The sequence below is a fragment of the Neolamprologus brichardi genome, chromosome 7 (genome assembly GCF_056152115.1).
Source record: "Neolamprologus brichardi isolate AB-2024 chromosome 7, ASM5615211v1, whole genome shotgun sequence".
NCBI lineage: Eukaryota > Metazoa > Chordata > Actinopteri > Cichliformes > Cichlidae > Neolamprologus > Neolamprologus brichardi.
In genome coordinates this window covers 11,153,382-11,173,747 of record NC_142110.1, presented here as the reverse complement: position 1 = coordinate 11,173,747, position 20,366 = coordinate 11,153,382, and the positions used below count along the sequence as shown (strand labels likewise).

At 41.8% G+C, this 20,366-nt stretch overlaps 3 protein-coding genes across 3 annotated transcripts; 1 reads left to right on the top strand and 2 right to left on the bottom strand.

The window, feature by feature from the left end:
* The first annotated feature begins 55 nt into the window (after positions 1-55).
* lmf2a (lipase maturation factor 2a) lies at positions 56-5,654 on the top strand. Its single transcript, XM_006789411.2, has 14 exons — positions 56-264; positions 980-1,233; positions 1,312-1,340; positions 1,508-1,701; positions 1,855-2,033; positions 2,142-2,286; positions 2,452-2,580; positions 2,679-2,784; positions 2,878-2,974; positions 3,050-3,232; positions 3,337-3,505; positions 3,820-3,931; positions 4,146-4,254; positions 4,720-5,654. Exons 1-14 carry the CDS (start codon positions 171-173, stop codon positions 5,107-5,109), a joined length of 2,190 nt encoding a protein of 729 aa, XP_006789474.2. The 5' UTR covers positions 56-170; the 3' UTR covers positions 5,110-5,654.
* Positions 5,600-10,957, bottom strand: miox (myo-inositol oxygenase). The gene is made up of 10 exons (XM_006789412.3): positions 10,843-10,957; positions 10,666-10,746; positions 9,324-9,404; positions 7,614-7,776; positions 7,455-7,522; positions 7,130-7,239; positions 6,762-6,829; positions 6,607-6,656; positions 6,094-6,206; positions 5,600-6,016 (listed from the first exon to the last, which is right to left on the bottom strand). The coding sequence occupies exons 1-10, from the start codon at positions 10,858-10,860 to the stop codon at positions 5,908-5,910; spliced, it is 861 nt and encodes a 286-aa protein (XP_006789475.2). The 5' UTR covers positions 10,861-10,957; the 3' UTR covers positions 5,600-5,907.
* Positions 10,958-13,494: 2,537 nt separating this feature from the next.
* On the bottom strand, positions 13,495-19,980 carry adm2b (adrenomedullin 2b). Its single transcript, XM_087844355.1, has 2 exons — positions 19,880-19,980; positions 13,495-14,154 (listed from the first exon to the last, which is right to left on the bottom strand). The coding sequence occupies exons 1-2, from the start codon at positions 19,978-19,980 to the stop codon at positions 13,749-13,751; spliced, it is 507 nt and encodes a 168-aa protein (XP_087700481.1). The 3' UTR covers positions 13,495-13,748.
* Between the last annotated feature and the right edge of the window lie 386 nt (positions 19,981-20,366).

Sequence of the window (20,366 nt, the reverse complement as noted above, 5' to 3'; positions counted from 1 at the left end):
CCACACCGTTCAAGCGACCTGCAGCGGCACCTAGCGATCATTCGGGTGAATTTAGCGTAAACAGCTCGTTTCTACGTGTCCCCCAGCTACGTGAAATCCCGCTCCCAGCTTCCACAGGAGTAGCAGCGATAGGTGCAGGGGTGAAAAAGCAGAACGGGAGTCGGTCAAAAATGGGGGAAGTTGTTCTGCCACGGCGCATGTTCCTCTGGTGCATGGCGGTCATCTACTTGACTGCTTTTGTTTCCCTCTACGTGCAGATACCAGGTGAGCCTCTCAATTCTGCAGCCCAAGAAGCGGCTAGCTGACTTCCCTTAATGGTATATGTTAGCCTGTTAGCTGGGAACTTGGCGTTTCCTGTGTGTGTGTTCCTCTGCTTTCCACGCCGTTAAACGTGGTGAAAAACCGCCTGGAAGTTTCTTCATCCCGGGCACGGTCAGCCTGCAACTGGGCCAAATTTACAAGCAACCTGTTGTAAAAAAAAAAGAAAAAAAAAAGACATACGGTGGCATTTTGAGCACACCCGAACTATGTTTTTAATGGTGGCGTAAGGGGTATCTCTGCAGCCCAGTTAAGTTTAAAAAAAAGTTTCCTCCGCCCATATTTGAAAGGAAATGTATTTGGGCTATTTTTTTAATTTAGTCGCAATGGCAACATGACTTTCCACTGCAAAGGTTACTACTGTTTATTCTCGTTAATTTTTACGCCATAGTACATACATTTGCAACATTGTTAAAGTTTTTAAACTAATAACTGGTGGTTATAATAAAATATTATCATTCATTTTACTTATAGAACTGCATCACATATGTATGACCAGTGTTGTTATTTTTCGATTCCACCCAGCAGGTCACCAGATTATAATGATTCAGATTATAATCTCCAGCACTGAGAAGTAAAATTCATTAAAAAGAGTAACATAATGAATCCACTGCTCACCACCAGCATAATCAGTACTGTTGCTTTCTGTGTTTGTGTGCAGGTCTGTATGGAAATGAGGGGCTGCTCCCTGCCCGCTGGCAGTTGCGATACAGCGGGAAGCCTCTGGTGGAGCAGCTGCTCTCCTCTCCCACGCTGTTGTGGCTGGGACCTCGGCTTGGCCTGGACACTCACACTGCCATGGAGCTGCTGTGTCTTATCGGTGCGGCACTGAGCCTTGCTGCCACGCTGGTGGAGGCTTTTCGAGACAGTGTGGTGTTCTTCTGCCTCTGGGTCTTGTACCTGTCTATGTATGAGGTGATTTTGCACGGTGGTAATGCGCTCTTCTGTTTTTTCCTGTCACAGTATTTCTCACTAAACTTTTGTCTGTTACAGGTAGGCCAGGTTTTCCTCTACTTCCAGTGGTGAGTGCAATGCAGTTCATTTTTTTCCTGAATACCACACAGCTTCTAAAACAGCAGCTGCTTAAAGGAGATCATTTTATCAGTGTGCTGCGAGGTCTCTGCTGCTGTGCAGCACTGTTGTAGATGCAAACTAGTCTCTCCTCTTGCTTTGATTGCTTGCTTTTCAGGGACAACCTGCTCCTAGAGACGGGGTTCCTCTGTATCCTTGTTGCTCCCCTGACTTTAATCAGAGGGTCACGAGGGGTCAGAGAGCATGATCGTGTCACCTTCTGGCTTACTCGCTGGCTGCTCTTCAGACTCATGTTTGCATCCGGGGTGGTGAAGCTAACCTCACGTTGTCCCACCTGGTGGGGCCTTACAGGTATGGATGAGTGACTGTATGGATGCCATTTATGCTGTCTTTACACAGTGAGACAGTGGTGTCATGTTTTTTGTTTTTGTTTTTTGTTCATTTCATTCTGTCATTTTCCTCCATCTGATTACTCTCTCCCTCTTTTTGCTGTGTGTTGAGCAGCCCTCACGTATCACTACGAGACTCAGTGTATCCCAACCCCTCTGGCCTGGTTTGCCCACCAGTTGCCGGTGTGCTGGCAGAAGCTGAGCATGGTGGGAGCCTTCGTTATCGAGATCGCTGTTCCGTTCCTGTTCTTCAGTCCACTGCGGAGGCTCCGACTTGGAGCTTTTTACTTGCAGGTGAAAAGAATTTTTTTTTTTCACGTTTTGCTTTAGTTTCACCTGCAGTATTATCAACCTCAATGTTGGCTCTAAAATGAAATCAGTCTGTTTTCTCTCCTCGTGTAGGTGCTGCTTCAAGTCTTCATCATTTTGTCTGGCAACTACAACTTCTTCAACCTGCTCACTGTGACCCTCTGTCTGTCACTTCTGGATGATCGCCATGTCTACTTCTGGCTGCGCAAGACATACAAGACTGATAACGGGAATGATGGTATGAAACTGAACATTGCACAGCTGCAGCCCAGGCGATGTTTCGTAGGCTAAGGCGTAGCTGTTTGTCACGAAGAATGAACATTTTGTTTTATCTCAACTTCCTTCAGACTAAAAGAAATATTGAGGACAAACGTTGCTCACTCTCTCTCTCCACTGTATTTAGATTCAAAGCTGTGGTCGTGGCTGTGTTACCTGTTGGAGCTGGTGGTCTGGGCTCTGCTGATTGTTGGAACAATCATCTGCTTTGACCTGCAGCTGGATACAGCTAAGAAAGGCATCTCCTCGCGGACAGGTGAGTGGGGTTTTTTTTTTCGTATTTTTTTTTCTTTTTATGTGCCTGTAACCAATTTTGCTTCTCTTTTTTCATGTTTCTTAAAATGTCCTTGGCAGCATTTACATACCACCAGTTTAACCTGTTTCTGAAGACCGTCACTATTCCCTGTATCTGGATCGGTGTCCTCTCACTCACCTGGGAGATGGTTACCTCTCTCTTTAGGTAAGATTGACCTATAAATGGTTGTGATGTGTTGCTTGTTGAGCAGTTGCCTTTTAGATGTTGTGCAACTTAACGTCTAACTTTTATTTCTAGGTGTGCGTGTGTGTCTGGTTTCTTTAAGAGGTTTTGGGGAACGGTCCAGTGGACGGTGTTCGCGGGGGCTGCAGCTTCAATGTTTGCTGTCAGTCTGGTGAGTTCTGTTGGAAACATGGGAACTGATAAAGCTCATAAGCGATTAGCTGTAAATCGCCTGATTCTCTTTCAGGTGCCGTTTACCTTCATAGAGTACGATTCCAACTCCAGGTTGTGGCCAGGAGTGCGCCAAGCCTATGAGATGGTTGATCGCTATCAGGTAGTCAACTCGTACGGTTTGTTCAGAAGGATGACCGGAGTTGGCGGGCGACCCGAGGTTGTCATTGAGGGAAGCAGTGATGGGGTCACATGGACGGTGAGAACTTAAACAAGATGTAAAATTCTCTAATTTGTAAATTAGGAAAACTGCATATTTCATAACATTAACTTATTTTTATTTAAATCTTTTTTTCTTTATAGGAGATTGAGTTCATGTATAAGCCAGGGAATCTGAGTGCATCTCCTCCTGTGCTGACACCCCATCAGCCCAGGCTGGACTGGCAAATGTGGTTTGCTGCTCTTGGGCCCAATACGCAATCTCCATGGTTCACCAGCCTGATGTACAGACTCCTGCAAGGAAAACGAGACGGTATGAACACGTAGAGCGGAGAGCTGCATTTTCCTTCTGCAGCTGCTTAATGGGAAGTTCAGTTAATCAAATGAAGGGGAAAAAAAATCCCATGCTGTTTGTTTATACGGTTTTCTTTGAAAGCCACATTTTATGGTATTTTCAAAGGTGGTGCAATCAAAGGAAAAAGTAGCAGGGGGCAAATAAAAATCCACCAGAGATCCATGTTACAAGTTTTGTGTTCTACCTTAGTCTCGAGTTAGACTATTCTACAGTGCTCAATTACCTTGGTCAGGAACAAACAGTTCTCTTAAAGTTCGCTTTGTGTTCTGCAGTTATTGAGCTGATCCAGTCGGATGTATCCCAGTATCCATTTCACCAGCAGCCGCCTGCCTACCTGCGAGCTCACCGCTACAGATACTGGTTTACCGAATCAAAGGCTGACGGGTCAGTGCTCTCTGGTTCTCCTCGTGCTTCATTGTGTTTGCCTGCATTGAAGAAACTTCACTGGAAACATTTCACAGCTTGATTTATTCCTTTATTTAATTTTCTGGTGTTTAAAAAAAAAAAAAAAAAAGTGACTTTAGACATGCATGCTAAATTTGATGCAGGTTTACTTATTTTATCCTAAAACTAGACCTCACTGACTCTATGTTTGCAGCTCTTTCCCAGAGCGCTGGTGGAGGAGGGTCTACGATGAGGAGTTCTATCCCATAGTGCATCTGGGAAACAGTTTCCTAGAGGGCATGCTCAACCAATATGGACTTAAGGTAACTCTTGAAAATGCTTTCCTGTATTCGAAGAGCTTCATGTTCGCTCCTGATTAGATTTAGACTTCTGGATAGTTGTTCCACAGAACCAGATTTTTATGTGTTTGAAGCCCTCCCTGGAACAAACAAGGCAGAGCATTCAGAAGAGAAAAGAGGACCCACTGTACACCAGTGTGTCATCCTTTTCAGATGAATTGTAGAGAATATTACAAGTGGTCAGAAGTGTGGGGGAGGGTGAAAATGAGATGCGGCATGCAGTTCTATTTTCCTGCATGAATTAAAATGATGATAGAAGACTACATGTCCATGACGCATGTCAGTATAGGAAGCAGTCAGTTTCATAATTTCAGTGTGAAAACAAAGCTAACATGATTTGTGATGTAATAAAAACACAAGCCTTATTTTTCCAGCTCAAAAGATCCAGTGTTAGCACCACCATTGATCCACACTGATTTCTGTTTATAGGACAAGTCTCCTCCGCGCCGTTTGTCCAACACCACTGTTGCCCAAGCGGTGAGGTGGGTGCGCTCTCAGGTCAGAGGTCTCCCTGCGCACACACTTATCTGGACCCTGATTGCCTGCAGTGCCACCTTCTGTCTACTTCAGGGATTGCGACATAAAAACAAAGATGCAGAGAAGCCTTTAAACGCTCACAAGGCCACAGCGACCGATCGTACTGAAAATGCGGCCGACGGCTCTTCTTCAGACCATCATGAGAAGTCTGATGAACAGCAGGCAGATGAGGAGGATGATGACAAAGAAGCAGACAGTGAAGACGAGGTGGAAGAGGAGGGAGAAGAGGAGAACGAAGTTGATGAAGAAGATGAGGACGAAGAAAGGATAGAAAAAAGATGAGGGCCTTGAAAAAGGTGCTGGTAATCCATCGTAGACTGTTATCACGTCTGCCTTTATAAAATGTTACCAAGATGACCAAAGAAGATGTTTTCTGTATTTTTGTGTGTCCCGATCAGCCACTCGTTAACAACATGCCTGCTTTGTTTCACCAACACTTCACTGTACCTCTCTGTATTTCTGCTTCATCACTTTGCAGAAGTTTTTTAAACATTTTAATGCCTTCCTTGTCAGTTCTGACATATACAGCTGAACACCTGGAGAAGACCAGTTAAAAAAAACCCCAAACAAATCATGTAGAATGAAACGAAACAATGATGTGGGCTCTGGTTTGTGTAGCGTTGACGCTACTGTTCGGCACAGTTTGTCTCCGGCCTCTGTTGTTTGCATCTTGCTGTATGTACAGAACTAATCACACAAGCACTTTTCCCCTTTTCTACAAACATATGTGTGTTTTGGGTTTTGTTTTTGTTTAAGATTTCAAATTAAACACATGGAACACTATAGTGTTTTGAATTTTTTATATATATATGTAACAGTACAATAAAAGCGAAATTTTGATTTGTACATGCTTTATTGTATAAAATAGGCATTATAATGATTAGTATGCACAAAATAAGATTGATTTATCCAGTAAAAACTAAACTATAGACAGAAAGACACCAAGTTCAGCTATAGTGTTATCATAAAGCTATACATTTAGTCAGTGTCACAATATAGGTATGTAAAATCATTCCACTAACCGATTTCTAACAGTGTTGTCATTGATTTTTCTTTTTTAACCGTTCCTTTTGGTCCGTTTTACCACTGCAGTACTCCAGGACAGTACTTGTCGATCAGAGACTGGTAGTACACCTTCAGGTTGTTGACGTCAGGCAGATCAGTGGTTTTTGTGTACAGGTCAAATTTGCTGTAGATGAATCAGAGTTAAGTCCTGGGTACAAAACTTGACTGAACACATTTTACATGTGTGTTTAAGATACTCACTTGAACTCTTTGACCCAGGACAGCATCTTCAAGTCTTTATCGTTGCACAGATGCATGTAATCTCCATGGGAGTGCCAGGGGTAGAAGGAATGGAAGCGAATCATGTAAAAGCCCTGGAGGGAGACACAAATTAGAGGTGTCTCCAGTCACTGTATGCATGGAAAAAACAAATTTATTTTTTCCACTATAATCGGGATTTATCCACTAATTCTTCTATTCTAACCCTTTTGTTCTGATGCCTAATCTTTTACCTTTACTCTGGTTGTGTTTGAGTTGCAATCAGTCTTTCCCCACAAATTAATCCAATTAAATGTTTGGTTCTTAAACCTGCTGAAATCTACCCTGGTTCTCAAAGAGCACCAAGCAGAACTGGCACCATGTCAGAGGAAAAGAGGAATTAGTGTTTAAGCTGTTCATTCAGAGCCAAGACTTTCCTGTTGCCTATCACTTTGGTGCCAACTATAAAGCTAATTGCCCCCTGATAAAAACAATTTAAGGTAATAATTAACTCACCTCCTCTGGGATGAGGCACTTGTTGAACTTCATAACTCTGTAGAGATACTCTGAAGACAAGAATGCAAGGGTGTAGATCACAGTGTAATAGATAAATGCTCTTCTATAGTAGTAGAAATTTTTTTAAGTCATGCGTGGCTGATGATGCTTCTTACCATCGTGGCCCCAGGACATGAGGACATTGTCAAGGCCACAGTTTGGTTCGTAGATCCCAAACTCAGTGCTAAAGGGGGAAAAACATAACAGGATCAACTCCCTGCACTTTTAATAATTAGACTACAATTTACTGTCAGCAGTCATAAATTTACAAGGAGCATATTTTCAATAGCACAAATAAAAAAATATTTTTGGTCAGCTGATTAACACCGACTGTGGACTGAACACATGCAGATGTGTGTTTTTATGTCCACTGAGCAGTTTGCTTTCAAGCACACTTTGTTAACTTTTTTTTTTCTATGTTCTCGTCTGTAAAATATGTGCAATTATTTTGTGAAATTTGCAGAGTCAACGTCAGAATACCAACTTGTATTTGGGATTATTGTCATCTGGATTTTTCAGGAAGGTGTTGTTTCTGAACACAATGGAGTTTTGAAATTTGCAGCCAACGGGGAAAGTGTCGCCCACTACAGCCCACTGCAGGACACAGAGACACAGACAGTTACCTTAGAAACCTATTAAAATTAAACATTAAACAAATGGGATTTATATAGTAATAATAACAATAATGAGTAATAAACTAAATGAACACAACTGTGTTAAAACTTCCGTTTGAGGAAAAGCAGCTCTGAAAACTTTGGGAACGATGAATCTGCTGTGCCAGCTCTACCTATCTTGGACCTATCCCTCACCTGCGGTTCATCCCAGAGAGCCATGATCTTTCCAACATCATGGATCAGACCAACCAGGTGGAACCATTCTGAGAGGTACAGTAAGTACAAGATATTTACTCTATAGCATGAGCTTTTCCACAGTCTCGGTGCATTTCTGATTCTCTCTCTGCACTTTACCTTTGTCTGGGTGTTCTTGGCGGATGCCTTCAGCAGTCTGGAAAGCGTGGAAGGAGTTGGGGAAGTCCACATCGGGATCAGACTCATCCACAAGCTGGTCTAGAGACATGATGGCATCCATCATCCCCATCCGGGTGTGGTTACAACCGTTCCATTCAGTGTGCTGCATAAATATTAGACGGTTAAATAACTCCAAGAGGTGTGTGAAAAATGCTCTGGTGAACAGATAGAAGTGATGCTATTCAGCGGTCAAAGGAGCTTGCAAAGAAAAGCATCTGGACTTCTTTAAGTTGCTTGAAGACGTTTCACCTCTCATCCGAGAAGCTTCTTCAGTTCTAAGGTCAAATGGTGGGGAGTCCCAGATTTAAACTTAGTGGGAGTGTCCCCCCACAGAGGGACAAAAGGACGCATGTGCAAGGAACACACACATGTAAAGGAAGCACTCAAAACGTGCGGCTATCCTAAATGGGCGTTCTTAAAGTCAGCAAAGAGGCACAGAAAAGAAGATCAGACACCAGCGAGGGAGGACAAGAAGGACAGACGCAACAACATTGTCATCCCCTATGTAGCCGGTGTATCAGAAAAACTGTATCAGTTTTCTCCAAGCATGACATCCCGGTGCACTTCAGACCCAGCAACACACTCAGACAAAAACTGGTTCACCCGAAAGACAAAACTCCAAAACACAGACTTAACAATATGGTGTATGCTGTGCAGTGCAGCGAGCACAGCATACATGGCACAACACAGAAGCACAACACAGAAGAGCCATCTCCACAGGACAAGACTCAGCAGTCCATCTGCATCTTAAGGATAAAGGACACTCTTTCGAGGATGCCAATGTTCACATTTTGGACAGAGAGGACAGATGGTTTGAAAGAGGAGTGAAAGAAGCCATCTATGTTCACTGTGAGCGACCATCTTTGAACAGAGGCGGTGGTTTACGACACCAACTCTCTGCCATCTATAATACAGTTTTGAGTTCCCTCCCACTCACATTCTGGGTCATCTGACCTCAGGAATTCACATGATAAGGTGGGGCCAGGTCTCACAATGAGCTCACCCGAAACCCTGGCTGATTGGGACCCACACCCAGTTTCACACCTTGGCTCAGGCGATTAGAGGATCATCAGGGGGTCCTTTTGTCCCTCTGAGGGGGGATACTCCCACTAGGTTTAAATCTGGGACTCCCCACCATTTGACCTTAGAACTGAAGAAGCTTCTCGGATGAGAGGTGAAACGTCTTCAAGCAACTTAAAGAAGTCCAGACGCTTTTCTTTGCAGCTCCTTTGACTACGATGACCTGGATAACTGAGAACCTTCACAGACACGATTCTATTCAGCAGTTAACACTAATATTCTGCCGTTTAAGCAAAAGCACATCATGTTGTCAAATATATGACAATATATTCAATGTATAACTTTGTGAGGAGAATTAGGTTAAGTAAACAATGTTAAGGCCAGAGACTGGTCTGTGATTCTGACCTCTTATTTTGTTTGCTCAGTCTGAGTCAAGTTTGCTCATCCAGAGGCCGCACAAGTTCAGTGTCATTGACTAAAAGCTGCCATTCATGAATCTGTAACTGATCATTTCACATAGAGACAGACCTTATTTTTAATATCCAGGTCTCTCTTTTTTAAAATGTTCTCTTTGTACCAGGTTGTGATCAAAATTTTACTCGCTGTTTTTTTTCCTTCTAATTTTCTCACCTTTTGGTTTACAAACTCCACTGTTTGATAGGTGTGCATCAGGCTGTACGTGTTGAAGACACGGTCAATTAGGTTTCCGCTCTGAAAACACAGACCAACACCAACAGATTCTCAAAAGCAAAAACTGATATCCAATGTTTCCGTGTGTTTTTTTATGTGTAATATCGTTACGTATGTTGCTAAATAGACTTCGATGAACAGGTATTGCAAAGGGGTTATATACAAAATTGTAAAAAATGACCTGTTTCTCAATTATCTTTGTAGCTGTGTTATTGTACTTAATTATAATCAATCAGCTTCCTTTTGTCCACTTAAAATATGTTTACAGAACTATTTTTGCATTTGTTGCAATTTCAGCTGTCTTCTTGGCCGGATTACTCTTAAAACAGACATTTTTAAAGTAAACAATTTTTTTAACTGCATAAATAAAGGATATATAAAAGTCACTGCCAAAAAGTGATTGCGGCTTCTACCTTGTTACAGGAATGTTGTTTGTTGGTTAAGATGACTTGATATAATTCACGGGGGATATAGTTGACATATGTTTCACATATTGTAGATCAACAAGTTATTTATAGCAGTTTAAATACAAGCAATCAGTTTTTGGCAAATGCCGGAAATCCGTTTTTGGCAGACAATCACTTTTTGGCACAACACCGACCAATGATTGGTCGCTCAGTGGATCTAACAAACACACTCTAAAGGACTAAGTCCTGCCCCCCCACCATTTATATATTACATATACATATGTGCATATTAATTAAACTTATGTTTACATGCTTTTTATCAGTATTTATTATAATTACCTTTGTTTTTATCAATATTTATTCCCATTGTGAGAGTAATGAATATTTATGCGTTTAATCCCGTTTTTAACACTGGGTTACATAGTTGTTTAGTTAGATCAGACCATCAAATCAATGAGCTTCTCGGAAAATCTGCATTAGACTGTGATGTTTGATTAATTAAAAATCCGAGCACAGATGCAGAACTGTGTCAGCCTCTGCTGGTAAAAACTCAACTATCTTTCAGTGAGTTGACCCCACTGTGGAAGCTTAAACTCAGTGAATGACCAGATCTGCTGTTACAGATCTGGTCTTTAGAACTGATGAAATTTAGTCAGACTCTATTGAGTAGAAAATAAGAACCTGAACTCCCCTTGTGGTCAGCCTTGGGTTAGTATTAGGCACATTTTGATATTTTGCTTAAGTTTTGGCTCACTCTGAAGCTCAGCTTTTTTTTTTTTAAACTTAAAGCCAGTTATGTCTGCCTGTATTTATAACCTCAGTTTTTTCCTTCAACTCATAAATGAATGTGGAATTAAGCTGGTTTGTTTAATTACCTCAAAGTTTCTGTAGTCTTCCTTGTCTTTCGCCTTACTTGTCTCCAAATTTGGCCGATATGCCAGAGATGGGTCCGGACCCTTTCAGCAGTAAAAAGAACATTTTCAGATTTTACAAAGCTATGCAGCAACTCTGCTTTCAAATGAATGGTGTGAATGGGCAAAAATTACACTTACAATGTTGATGATCCTCATGGCTGATAGGTGAAATCACAGTTACTGTTGGGTTGTGATGGGTTGATGCTCTGGTGGTCACTGTCCGCCTGCCCATATATATCCTCCTGGTTCAAACTGTAACCTTTTTGACGTGCATTGGGGGCTAGGTTTACAGCAACGTCCTGTCACACTTTAACCAAATTTTATGTAATGGGGTACCCTGTGTTGCACGTTGGCCTTGTTTGTGTGTTTTTGTATGTCAGAGTGTCTGTCCGTTCCAGGAAGAGCTTTTCAGTGATCAGCAGATTGCATGTTTGGGCTTATGTAAAATGACTCAGTACTTCTTTTCACAGTTAAGTTGTTTTTATTTTTTTATAATTATCGGGGAAAAAAAGTTTTTACACATATGTAGATCTGTTTTTAATACTATGTATGCATTACATGCAGTAGATTTGTCATATTTACATGTCTGCGAACTATATCACAAACTATTTAAATAGCAAAACAATTCTGCTTTCTTGTAATCTATGGCTACTGGTCCTCATGAAGGCAGGCTCTGACTTGGGATTTTTCAGTATCAACGGTCCTGTCTTTCAAGTATCGGCTGGTTCAAACGCAGATTAACAGAGGTAAAGTTGACAAAGATGTCCAAACAAGCGTCACTTCATGACCCAGTTCTTCTATTTTTTTTATTGATTGCTGTCTGTCACATAAACCAAATGCCTGCCTCTTTACCGGGTGACAAGATGAACATTGTAAAGACTGAACAAACGACAGGAAAACCTTCATATTATTCCACTTTGCTGTGATGAGATATTTGGATTTGAATTTTGATTTGCAACCTTTACCTTCCCTCGGAGAGGACACAGAGTACAACAGATCTTTACGGTTTGTTTTATGTGTTAATAATACTGTACGGCATAAAAAAAAAATTTGGGGCATAATTTTTTGGACACAGAACAAGATAACTTCTCAGAAAAGCTTAAATATTTCTAGTTCTGATTTGCGTTTAAGGGGTGTATCTGGGGGTGGTAGAGGCTTGGCCCACTCTTAAATCTAATTGGCCACATTAAATGCCTCCCAAAACTGTTGAGAAACAACAGCCTGCATGCGATCAAGCATGGCATCACATTTTTATTCTTATTTTTTTTTAACTGGGGGAACTTACAGAATTTGCACATCTGATGTAAATGTTGCAAACCGTGGGGTTTATTATACTTGTGTAAAATATGTTTCATATCTAAAGCTACTTGTGGCTGTAGAGGGAGCTGGGTCAAGTCTGGTAGCCTCATTAGCCCCTGCCTCTGCTCTTTGTTTATGAACGTGACTTACGATGTGTGTTTTTTCTGAACATTTGAACTCTACCTGCTTTGTTCTGTGCATGTACAGGAAATGAAACGTGAATGTAAGTCACACTTACCTTTTAGGAATGGAGAAAAAAGTGTTTCACAGTGAAAGAATAAAGCAGGCAACACGGATATGAAAAGGGTAAAATGATGCTGGTTTGTAACTTTACTTCATTTGTAAAATATAATACAGCATGAAATGTTCACAAAAAACTTCACACTGACGCCTCGATTTGCTGTTGACAGGTGAAATAACTATAAAGGTTTTATTTAACATCAGTGTTAGAAGAAAACAGCACAATGGTTTACAAAAGGACACTTGTGTCTTTGAATGGAGTGTATATGAAAACAAAGATTTAGTAAAGTGTGATATTTACAGCAAAACTGACCAATTAATTTAAAGTTAAATAACACACCTTTAAAATTCAAGTCATATTGAATGTAAAGGATAATAAAGTGCTTTCATGCATTCCTAATAATAGCCTGTGTGAACTACCAAAACGGGAGTTATGATGAGCTGACGTGCACACAGAGAGAAAAGAATAAAAAAAACAAACTATAAAGCTTAAAAAATGATGGTCTAAATTCACTGGCATGCTTAATCTGCGCTGGTGAAAGGCAAAACACTGTAAGGCCTTATAAATGATCAATTAAGGCTCAAACTGATGCAGAGAATATGGAGTGCGGCTGTCCTCCCTCTGGTTTAATAGAGTCGAGACCTGCTACGGTGTCTGTTAAGTGTACAGACAGATTACGGATTAGGGTTAGTGGTTATTTTGGCTGATCATATGCACTGTGGGTTTTTGGGTGAAGGGTTAATTGGGTTTGATTGGGGGTTATTCTTGGGTTGTGTCTGCACTGAAGCAGAGAGGGATAAATGTGCTTTCAAGACACATTGTGGATTAACACTGAGCTCAGGTAAGTTAAGAGGAGGAGGATAACCATTCATCAGCAGACATTAGTCAGGTAGGGATTGGTTGAGAGAGGCTTGTCTGGTTACGAAGATAGTCGTGCTGTAAATGCCAAAACATATAGGACTCTAGTTTTAGCTCGGTATAACGCTGTAGCCCACACTACAGGTAATAATCTTTAAAGTGTTATTTTTACAGATTTGACAATCGTATCTGTAGCTTACAATAGCAATGTACTCATCAGAATAATTGATAGATTAAATCTCAAATTGGTGATAATGAGTTGAAGCAGGAAGTTGTCTTGGGAAAGACTCCTGAGTGACCAAAGCACCCTGACATAAAGAAAGCAGTCTGCTGTTTCCAGTAAAGGGACTCTGACCTTTCCAAATGGCCTTTTAGTCTTTGCTGTTGTCTTTTTCATGATGTTGCCTCATTCAAAGCGTTCAACAGTTTACTCTGTGAGTACCGTGTTTGTATTACTGATGAGAGTTTTAGTTAAAACTATAAAAATAAGACCCAAGCTGTAAAAACCCACAACTGCTCTGTTAAGGAATGACAGCAGTAGCAATATTTTTGAGCCTGAACATATAGTTAGTGTAACAGTGGACCTGGGTAATTTGCCAGCAGGTGTTGATGAAGTTGTCTTGAGTATGGGTGAGTGGGTGTGGCCTTATCCGTAGCTGTGAGGACTGCGGGGGTTAATTGGGGAGGAGTCTTCCCTCCCACTCTGTCCAATCAGCTGGTACAGACGGTGGCTGAGGTTCTGAACCTGACAGGTGCCTAGGACGCACCCCACCCTCATCAGGTGGGGGTGGCCTCTGCCTCTACCAGCATGGCGACGACCCCGTGACCCGCGCTGCCAGACTGGCGCCTCCGGTAGCACGTTGTCGCTTTGGTCGACCAACAGGTCAAAGGGCTTTGGCGGGGGATCTTTGTGTGGGAGCAAAGCCCTCCAGATGATCTGTCCATCTTCCTCTGTAATTTGGTTGTGAGCAGCGACAGAGAGATCAGACACAGTCGGCACGATGCTGGGGTGAAAGGACTTTGGGAATTTAGAGGTTCTGGGAAAACTCAGCCTGAGAAAAACAGACAGAAAGACAGAAAATATTTCCAGGGAATTACATTCACATACATCATATACATAAACGTGACTTTAGGGTAATAATACTACTTTCAGTCGCCGGTTCGTTCCCCGGGCTCTCTGTCCTGGTCGTTGTGTCCTTGAGCAAGACACTTTACCCTACTGCCTACTGGTGATGGCCAGAGGGGCCGATGGCGCGATATCGCAGCCTCGCTTCTGTCAGTCTGCCCCAGGGCAGCTGTGGCTACAACCGTAGCTTGCCTCCACCAGTGTGTGAATGTGAGAGTGAATGAATAGTGGCATTGTAAAGCGCTTTGGGTGCCTTGAAAAGCGCTATATAAATCCAATCCATTATTATTATCATCATTATTCACAAAGGGTCGTCACAGTGGGTTTGTTGCATGTTTGACTTGGCAGATTCTCTTATTGATGCAACCCCAAAGGGATATATGTTGCCTCTCAGGATCAAACTAAGGATCTCTGACTCTACTATGGAGCCCCCATGACTTTAGGGTACATTACGTTGGTGCAGATTCATTTCCTGAAGACTTAGTGAATCCTTTAGTATAACTTCAATTAACCTCATCCCAGCCTAAGGCAGCAATTTAAAATTGAACACTTGTGTGGATATGAAAGGGTGACTGTGTAAACGCGCAACATTAGCAATACCTGAGCCACTTCCTGTTCATATGTGATGATTGGCAGTCATGCATGTTGCCTGCTTGAGTTTCAGAGTGAAACTGGATAAACGTCTTACAGGATTCACGGTTGCACTGCTGGAATGTCTGCTGTGCTCAGTCCGAGGTCTCATTTTTGAGAAGAGATGATAAAGAAAGACAGAGTGGTGCACAGGTAGTATTTCTGCCTGTAGCTATCTAACCGTCTACGTGCACTGCTTTCCCCCATTAATCTTCAAAACACAGTTAAAAGGGTGATAAGTTCATTTTAGTCAATAATTAAAAAAAGAATGCAACCAGTCGGTCTAAAATTTCTGCTAGCGACATCTAAAGGCTGCTCTGTTTCCAGCTCCCAACCGGACCAAAGTGGTTTAAACCAACAGAGTCGAGAACCAAGACACTGACATCCGCTCAGTCAAAAAAAAAAAAAAGACATGGTTAATCAATAACAGTATGCAAGTCGGCAAATCTCACAACAGTTCCGGGAAGTGACAAAGCACAATGTAGATTGGTGGTGAGGGGCTCCTACACCTCCTCCACTCCCCTTGAGTGGGTTTTAAGTACTTTATTTCTCAATCTCCTGCTGTCTGCACACGTTTTTTCCCCCTCACATCATCACAATAGCTTTTCTATTTAAAAAAGAAAAAAATAATTCCCACTTTCTCCCAGATGCTCAAGAGTTCAAGTGCAAAGAGGGGGTATGTTTTGTCATGTAAGCAACCAGCGATGACATAATACTGCACTACATAGGTAAATTAAAGGCAGTAGATTCTAAGTTTGCAATAAAGCAATTGCCTGTTTATTTCAGCCCTTTTATACTGCTGACAGGAGCAAGTGGTTAAGTCAAATGACCGCAAACCCTCATCATCCTAATTCTCTTTAATACTTTAATAGTTTTGTCAAACACAACACTGCCTTACGCATGACTTATAATTCTGTACTGCAAAAAATTATATTGCATATTCAGTATGTATGGAACAAAGAATAAAGGCAGAGGGATGGATGAAGTAAGATAATGTTTGTTTGTTTGTTGTGAAAAGTGGGCCAGATTACCATTTTATCCTGTAACTAATCCTGACTGGTATTCTGATCACTCTTCTGGCCGGACACCTTTAGCTCTCACTGCCAACACACACGAGAACACACATTCATTGTGTGTTATACCATTGACTTTAAGCTAGGTGAACTGAACTGGTTTTAATGGATGGTGAATGAAGCGTGCACACTTAGACACACACACACTGGCATAATGTTGCATGGTGGAGAATTAGTCAAAACACGTGACTGTGACACGTGACTGTCAAACTGAGGTACAGACTTTTGCATGCATGCGGTACACAGCGTAAGCAAACTCTTGGCTTTATTCATCTTTACATCCGTGTGCTGACATCTGTAGTTGCCTGTCTCTTTTTCTTTCTGCACAAAAAAACACACATTTGTGGATTTACTCACACACATACATGGTTAAATGGCCCCCTGTAGTGAGGTTTAAAATCAACTGCCACTGAAGGGAAAGGCACTTGGCAGCAAACTGCCTCCCAGTAGCAAGAAATCTGGGCCACTGAGCTACTTGCTAGTTTCTAACACATCTAATACAGGTAAGCTAATATACAGCAAAGAACCAATACAATAAACACATAAGCTTATTTTTTATTTTACTTCCAGTAATTTTTCATTGTGGTGAAAAGGTTTTGCTTATCCATTGTACTACAAGATAGGGGGATGGGTGTTCTTCTTCACCTTTCCACCTGTCTCTTTTACATTCACACAATTGTTCTGTCTTGCTTCCTCTGGCTTTCCTCCCTCTTCTCTCCAGAGCATACCTACATCACTCTAGACTCTTTTCCACCAGCTCCCTACTCTCACTATGGATCACAATGCCATGTGTGAACATCCTAGTCCACAGAGACTCCTGCCTGACCTCATCTGTCAGCCTCTCCATCACCTTTGCAAAATAGACGGGGCTCGACCCCACCTTGAACTCCCACTGCACACCTTACCTCTGTCTCGTTGTCCTCATGCATGTCCTGCAACACTCTCACACACTTCTCTGTCACTCCTAAATTCCTCATGCAGTACCACAGTTCCTCTGTTGGCACCCTTCCGCATGCTTTCTATAGATCTACAAGGACACAGTGCAACTCCTCCTGACCTTCTCCGTATTGCTCCTTTTCAGCTGTAATAATGATAATAATAATAATAATAATGGATTGGATTTATATAGCGCTTTTCAAGGCACCCAAAGCGCTTTACAATGCCACTATTCATTCACTCTCGCATTCACACACTGGTGGAGGCAAGCTACGGTTGTAGCCACAGCTGCCCTGGGGCAGACTGACAGAGGCGAGGCTGCCATATCGCGCCATCGGCCCCTCTGGCCTCCGTACTGCTGCTCATTAATCATTACTAGCTTCGGTCAAGCTTCAACAGCTCTTTCTCATATCTTTGTGAGTGGCTCATTGCTCTGTAGTTATTACAGCTCTGAACATCACCCTTGTTCTTGAAATTCAGTACACAACTTCTCCATCTTCTCATTTTTCAAGATTATGTTAAACAATCTGGCAAAATAAACAAACTCCCCTGTCTTCTCTCCTAGACTCCAGACCTCCACAGGTATGCCATCTGGACAAATCAGCTTTCCATGTTTCATCGTCTTCATAGCACATCCCCTTGCCTCATTCAGACATTTGCATAAATGCCACTCTTTCTTTTCTGTTTAGCAGTGGATGGGTCAGAGTGCATCCACTGCTAAACAAGTGGAAGTGCATCCACTGCTAAACAAGAAAAACCATCTTGCATTCTTTGAAGTGCATCCTTAGTCTCCACTGGCTGTACATTTATAGCTGTGAACATGAATTCACTGCATCCTGAGTTCTTGTAGATGAGAAACTGCCCACCAGAGGTGCATGCGAGCACAAAATTGTCAGACGCAGTTAGATATATGTAACAGAGAGTGAGAGGACCTCACGTGTCCTGCCTTCTTAGGCACCAACCTCACCTTCTTCCTTCAGAAGTGAGAACACACCTCACATCGCCTGCTGTGTGCTACATGGGAGAAAGGATAGCTTTAGACAGCATCTCACCCTGGCTTTGTTACAGCCAGTTACATTAAAAGTACGACTTTATTATGAGTTGACAAGATCTGATGATAGTGATATCCATTTCCCAGTCACAGTTTTTTTTGCCCACCTGGTCTGTTTATACGCGGTACTAGCTGGAGAACAGAGAGGGATTGCTTATTGTCAATGAAACTTACTGTAAAGTTGTAAAAAAGTTCTTTTTTGAGCAGCTGAGATGCTTTATAATGAAATTTGGTCATAACTCACAGGAAGGAAAACAGAAATGATTGTTGCCTAAAATATCTGGCAGCAATTAACACTCCATGATAGCAGTATGTAATAAGCTGAACCACCTTTTGTGTTTTTCTTTCTATTGAAACCCCCATTCCCTTACCTCTCATGTGTGATTCAGGATGTGAACCTGAATCTGAGAGACCAAAAGGAGCGTCTCCAACATTCTTCCCCAGTTAGAGCTCAGCATGGGGCTGTTCACAGAGAGACTGAACACACATGCAGACACATACGTGTACACAGACACACACACACACACACACACCTTCCTGCTGTAATTCCTCTACTTTGTGCAGAGAAGACTTTTTGTCCCTATGGGTTGCCCACAGCTTCACTAACAGCACGACCCCCTCCCTCCTTTTGGCTCTCTGTCTTTTTTAAATTACAGCAGGATGCTTTCATTTTTCTTTCTCTCCTCTTTTATTTCTTTAGGCTCACTTTGCTGAGTGCCAGCAGCAATATTACGTTACATCCAACAGCACTGAATCACACTGAGTCGTTTGAGATGGGGTTCCCCACAACCCCCGCCCCCATTAGCCAGAGATGTTTAGTATATAATGCTACACAACTTAATCAAATTGCTAATTCTTATTGGTATTGTTGAGGGAAAACAATCAAATAAACAAGCAGGAATAGTTCTGAAAAAATAATAATAATTGTATGAAATGCATTGCCTTGATGCCTTTTTATCTCACACGGTTATTGCACTAATTTAGCTCTCGAACAATAGATAAGGTGTATTCACAGTAATGTGGGATTAAAGCTTTATAAAAGCTGCAAATAAGGGGAGAAATCCCTCTTATATAACTTAGACTCAGGGAGCATAACCCCTCTCCCTCTCTTACGCTTTCTTTCTCACACACACAAAGAGAAGTTTAAAAAAAAAAAAGAAAAGAAAAGTAAGAAGTTTTCTGTGTTTAGATCTACCAAGGTAGCAGAAAACAAAGTAACGACCTGTGGGTTTGCATGTGACGGTAATTTTAAACGGCGTGCTGCTGGCCTTGAAGCAGCCACATCATAAGATGTTCTTAAGGAACCTACAAGCTGCTGGTGTCTTATTCAGACTGCTTGCTTGCTGCTTGGCCCCTCGGTATGCGCATGTATCCTGGTCCCAAATCCCACTAAATCACCTTCACCTCTGTCTCACCTCCTGCTGCTAGTGAGAGGAATTACCTTACTCTGTCACTAGACCCCTTTTCTTCTCTTTTATGTTTTTATTTCTTTCTTTTTTTTCTTCAAATGCTACAAGTTCTCGCAGTGTCCCAATACAATTGCTAAAGATAACAATCCATTTACAATCATATAAAAGAAACGAAAGCTGAAAACCGTCTTTTTATAGAGCCTGAAACCCTAAATAATGTTGTGCTTTTGAGATTTAAATGATTTAACGATTAAATGTGTAGTGGTTGTTTTGTTACCTTTTTACAAAGGCTTTTTATTTCTAAAGAGAGAGTTTAAAGGGTGTTATGTGGTGCAAATTTATTCACAATTACTCACAAAACCTTTTAACATTACTTTATACTTTATCTTGTATGGGGGAAAAAGAGGAAAAATACTAAAAGTGCATCAAAGTAAAGCAGCAAAATTAAAGTTGTTTTCCATTAAGGTTATTAGTTAAGAAGATATTCTGAATTTAACAATTTACTTAAAAACAAATATTTAAATCCCCCTAAAAGTTTCGGGGTTCGGGTACCTGGGTCTGTGAGTTCTCTGCGGAGTCAGTGCTTGGGACTGGATCTCCAAAGGCAAGAGCCCGAGCAGCACGCACAGCCACGCCGGACGGAGGGTGCACATGACAGGGTAGCGGAGGCACACTGTCCGGGAGCAGTAAACCAAAATATTATTGATATTACCGGAAATGTTAAAAAGAATCGATTAGAAAAAAAATCCAAGAATATGGTCTGTCTTTTTGTTGTTGTTTTGTTTTTACAAAATTATCTCTAACATGTAAAATGTCGCGTATTCATGAACGACACGGTCAGCATCATCTCTGTTTCCTGCATCTTCGGCACACTGACCTCCGCGGTGTAATCCAACGTGATGCTCACTGGGGCGCAAAGTAGGAGCGATGGAGTGTTCTGGTTTATAAAGTCCGAAGGAGGAGGAGGAGGAGGGAGGAGGAAGTTTTATTGCGTATCCTGCTCACCAACCTCACCTCCAATGAACCTCGCAACCTAATT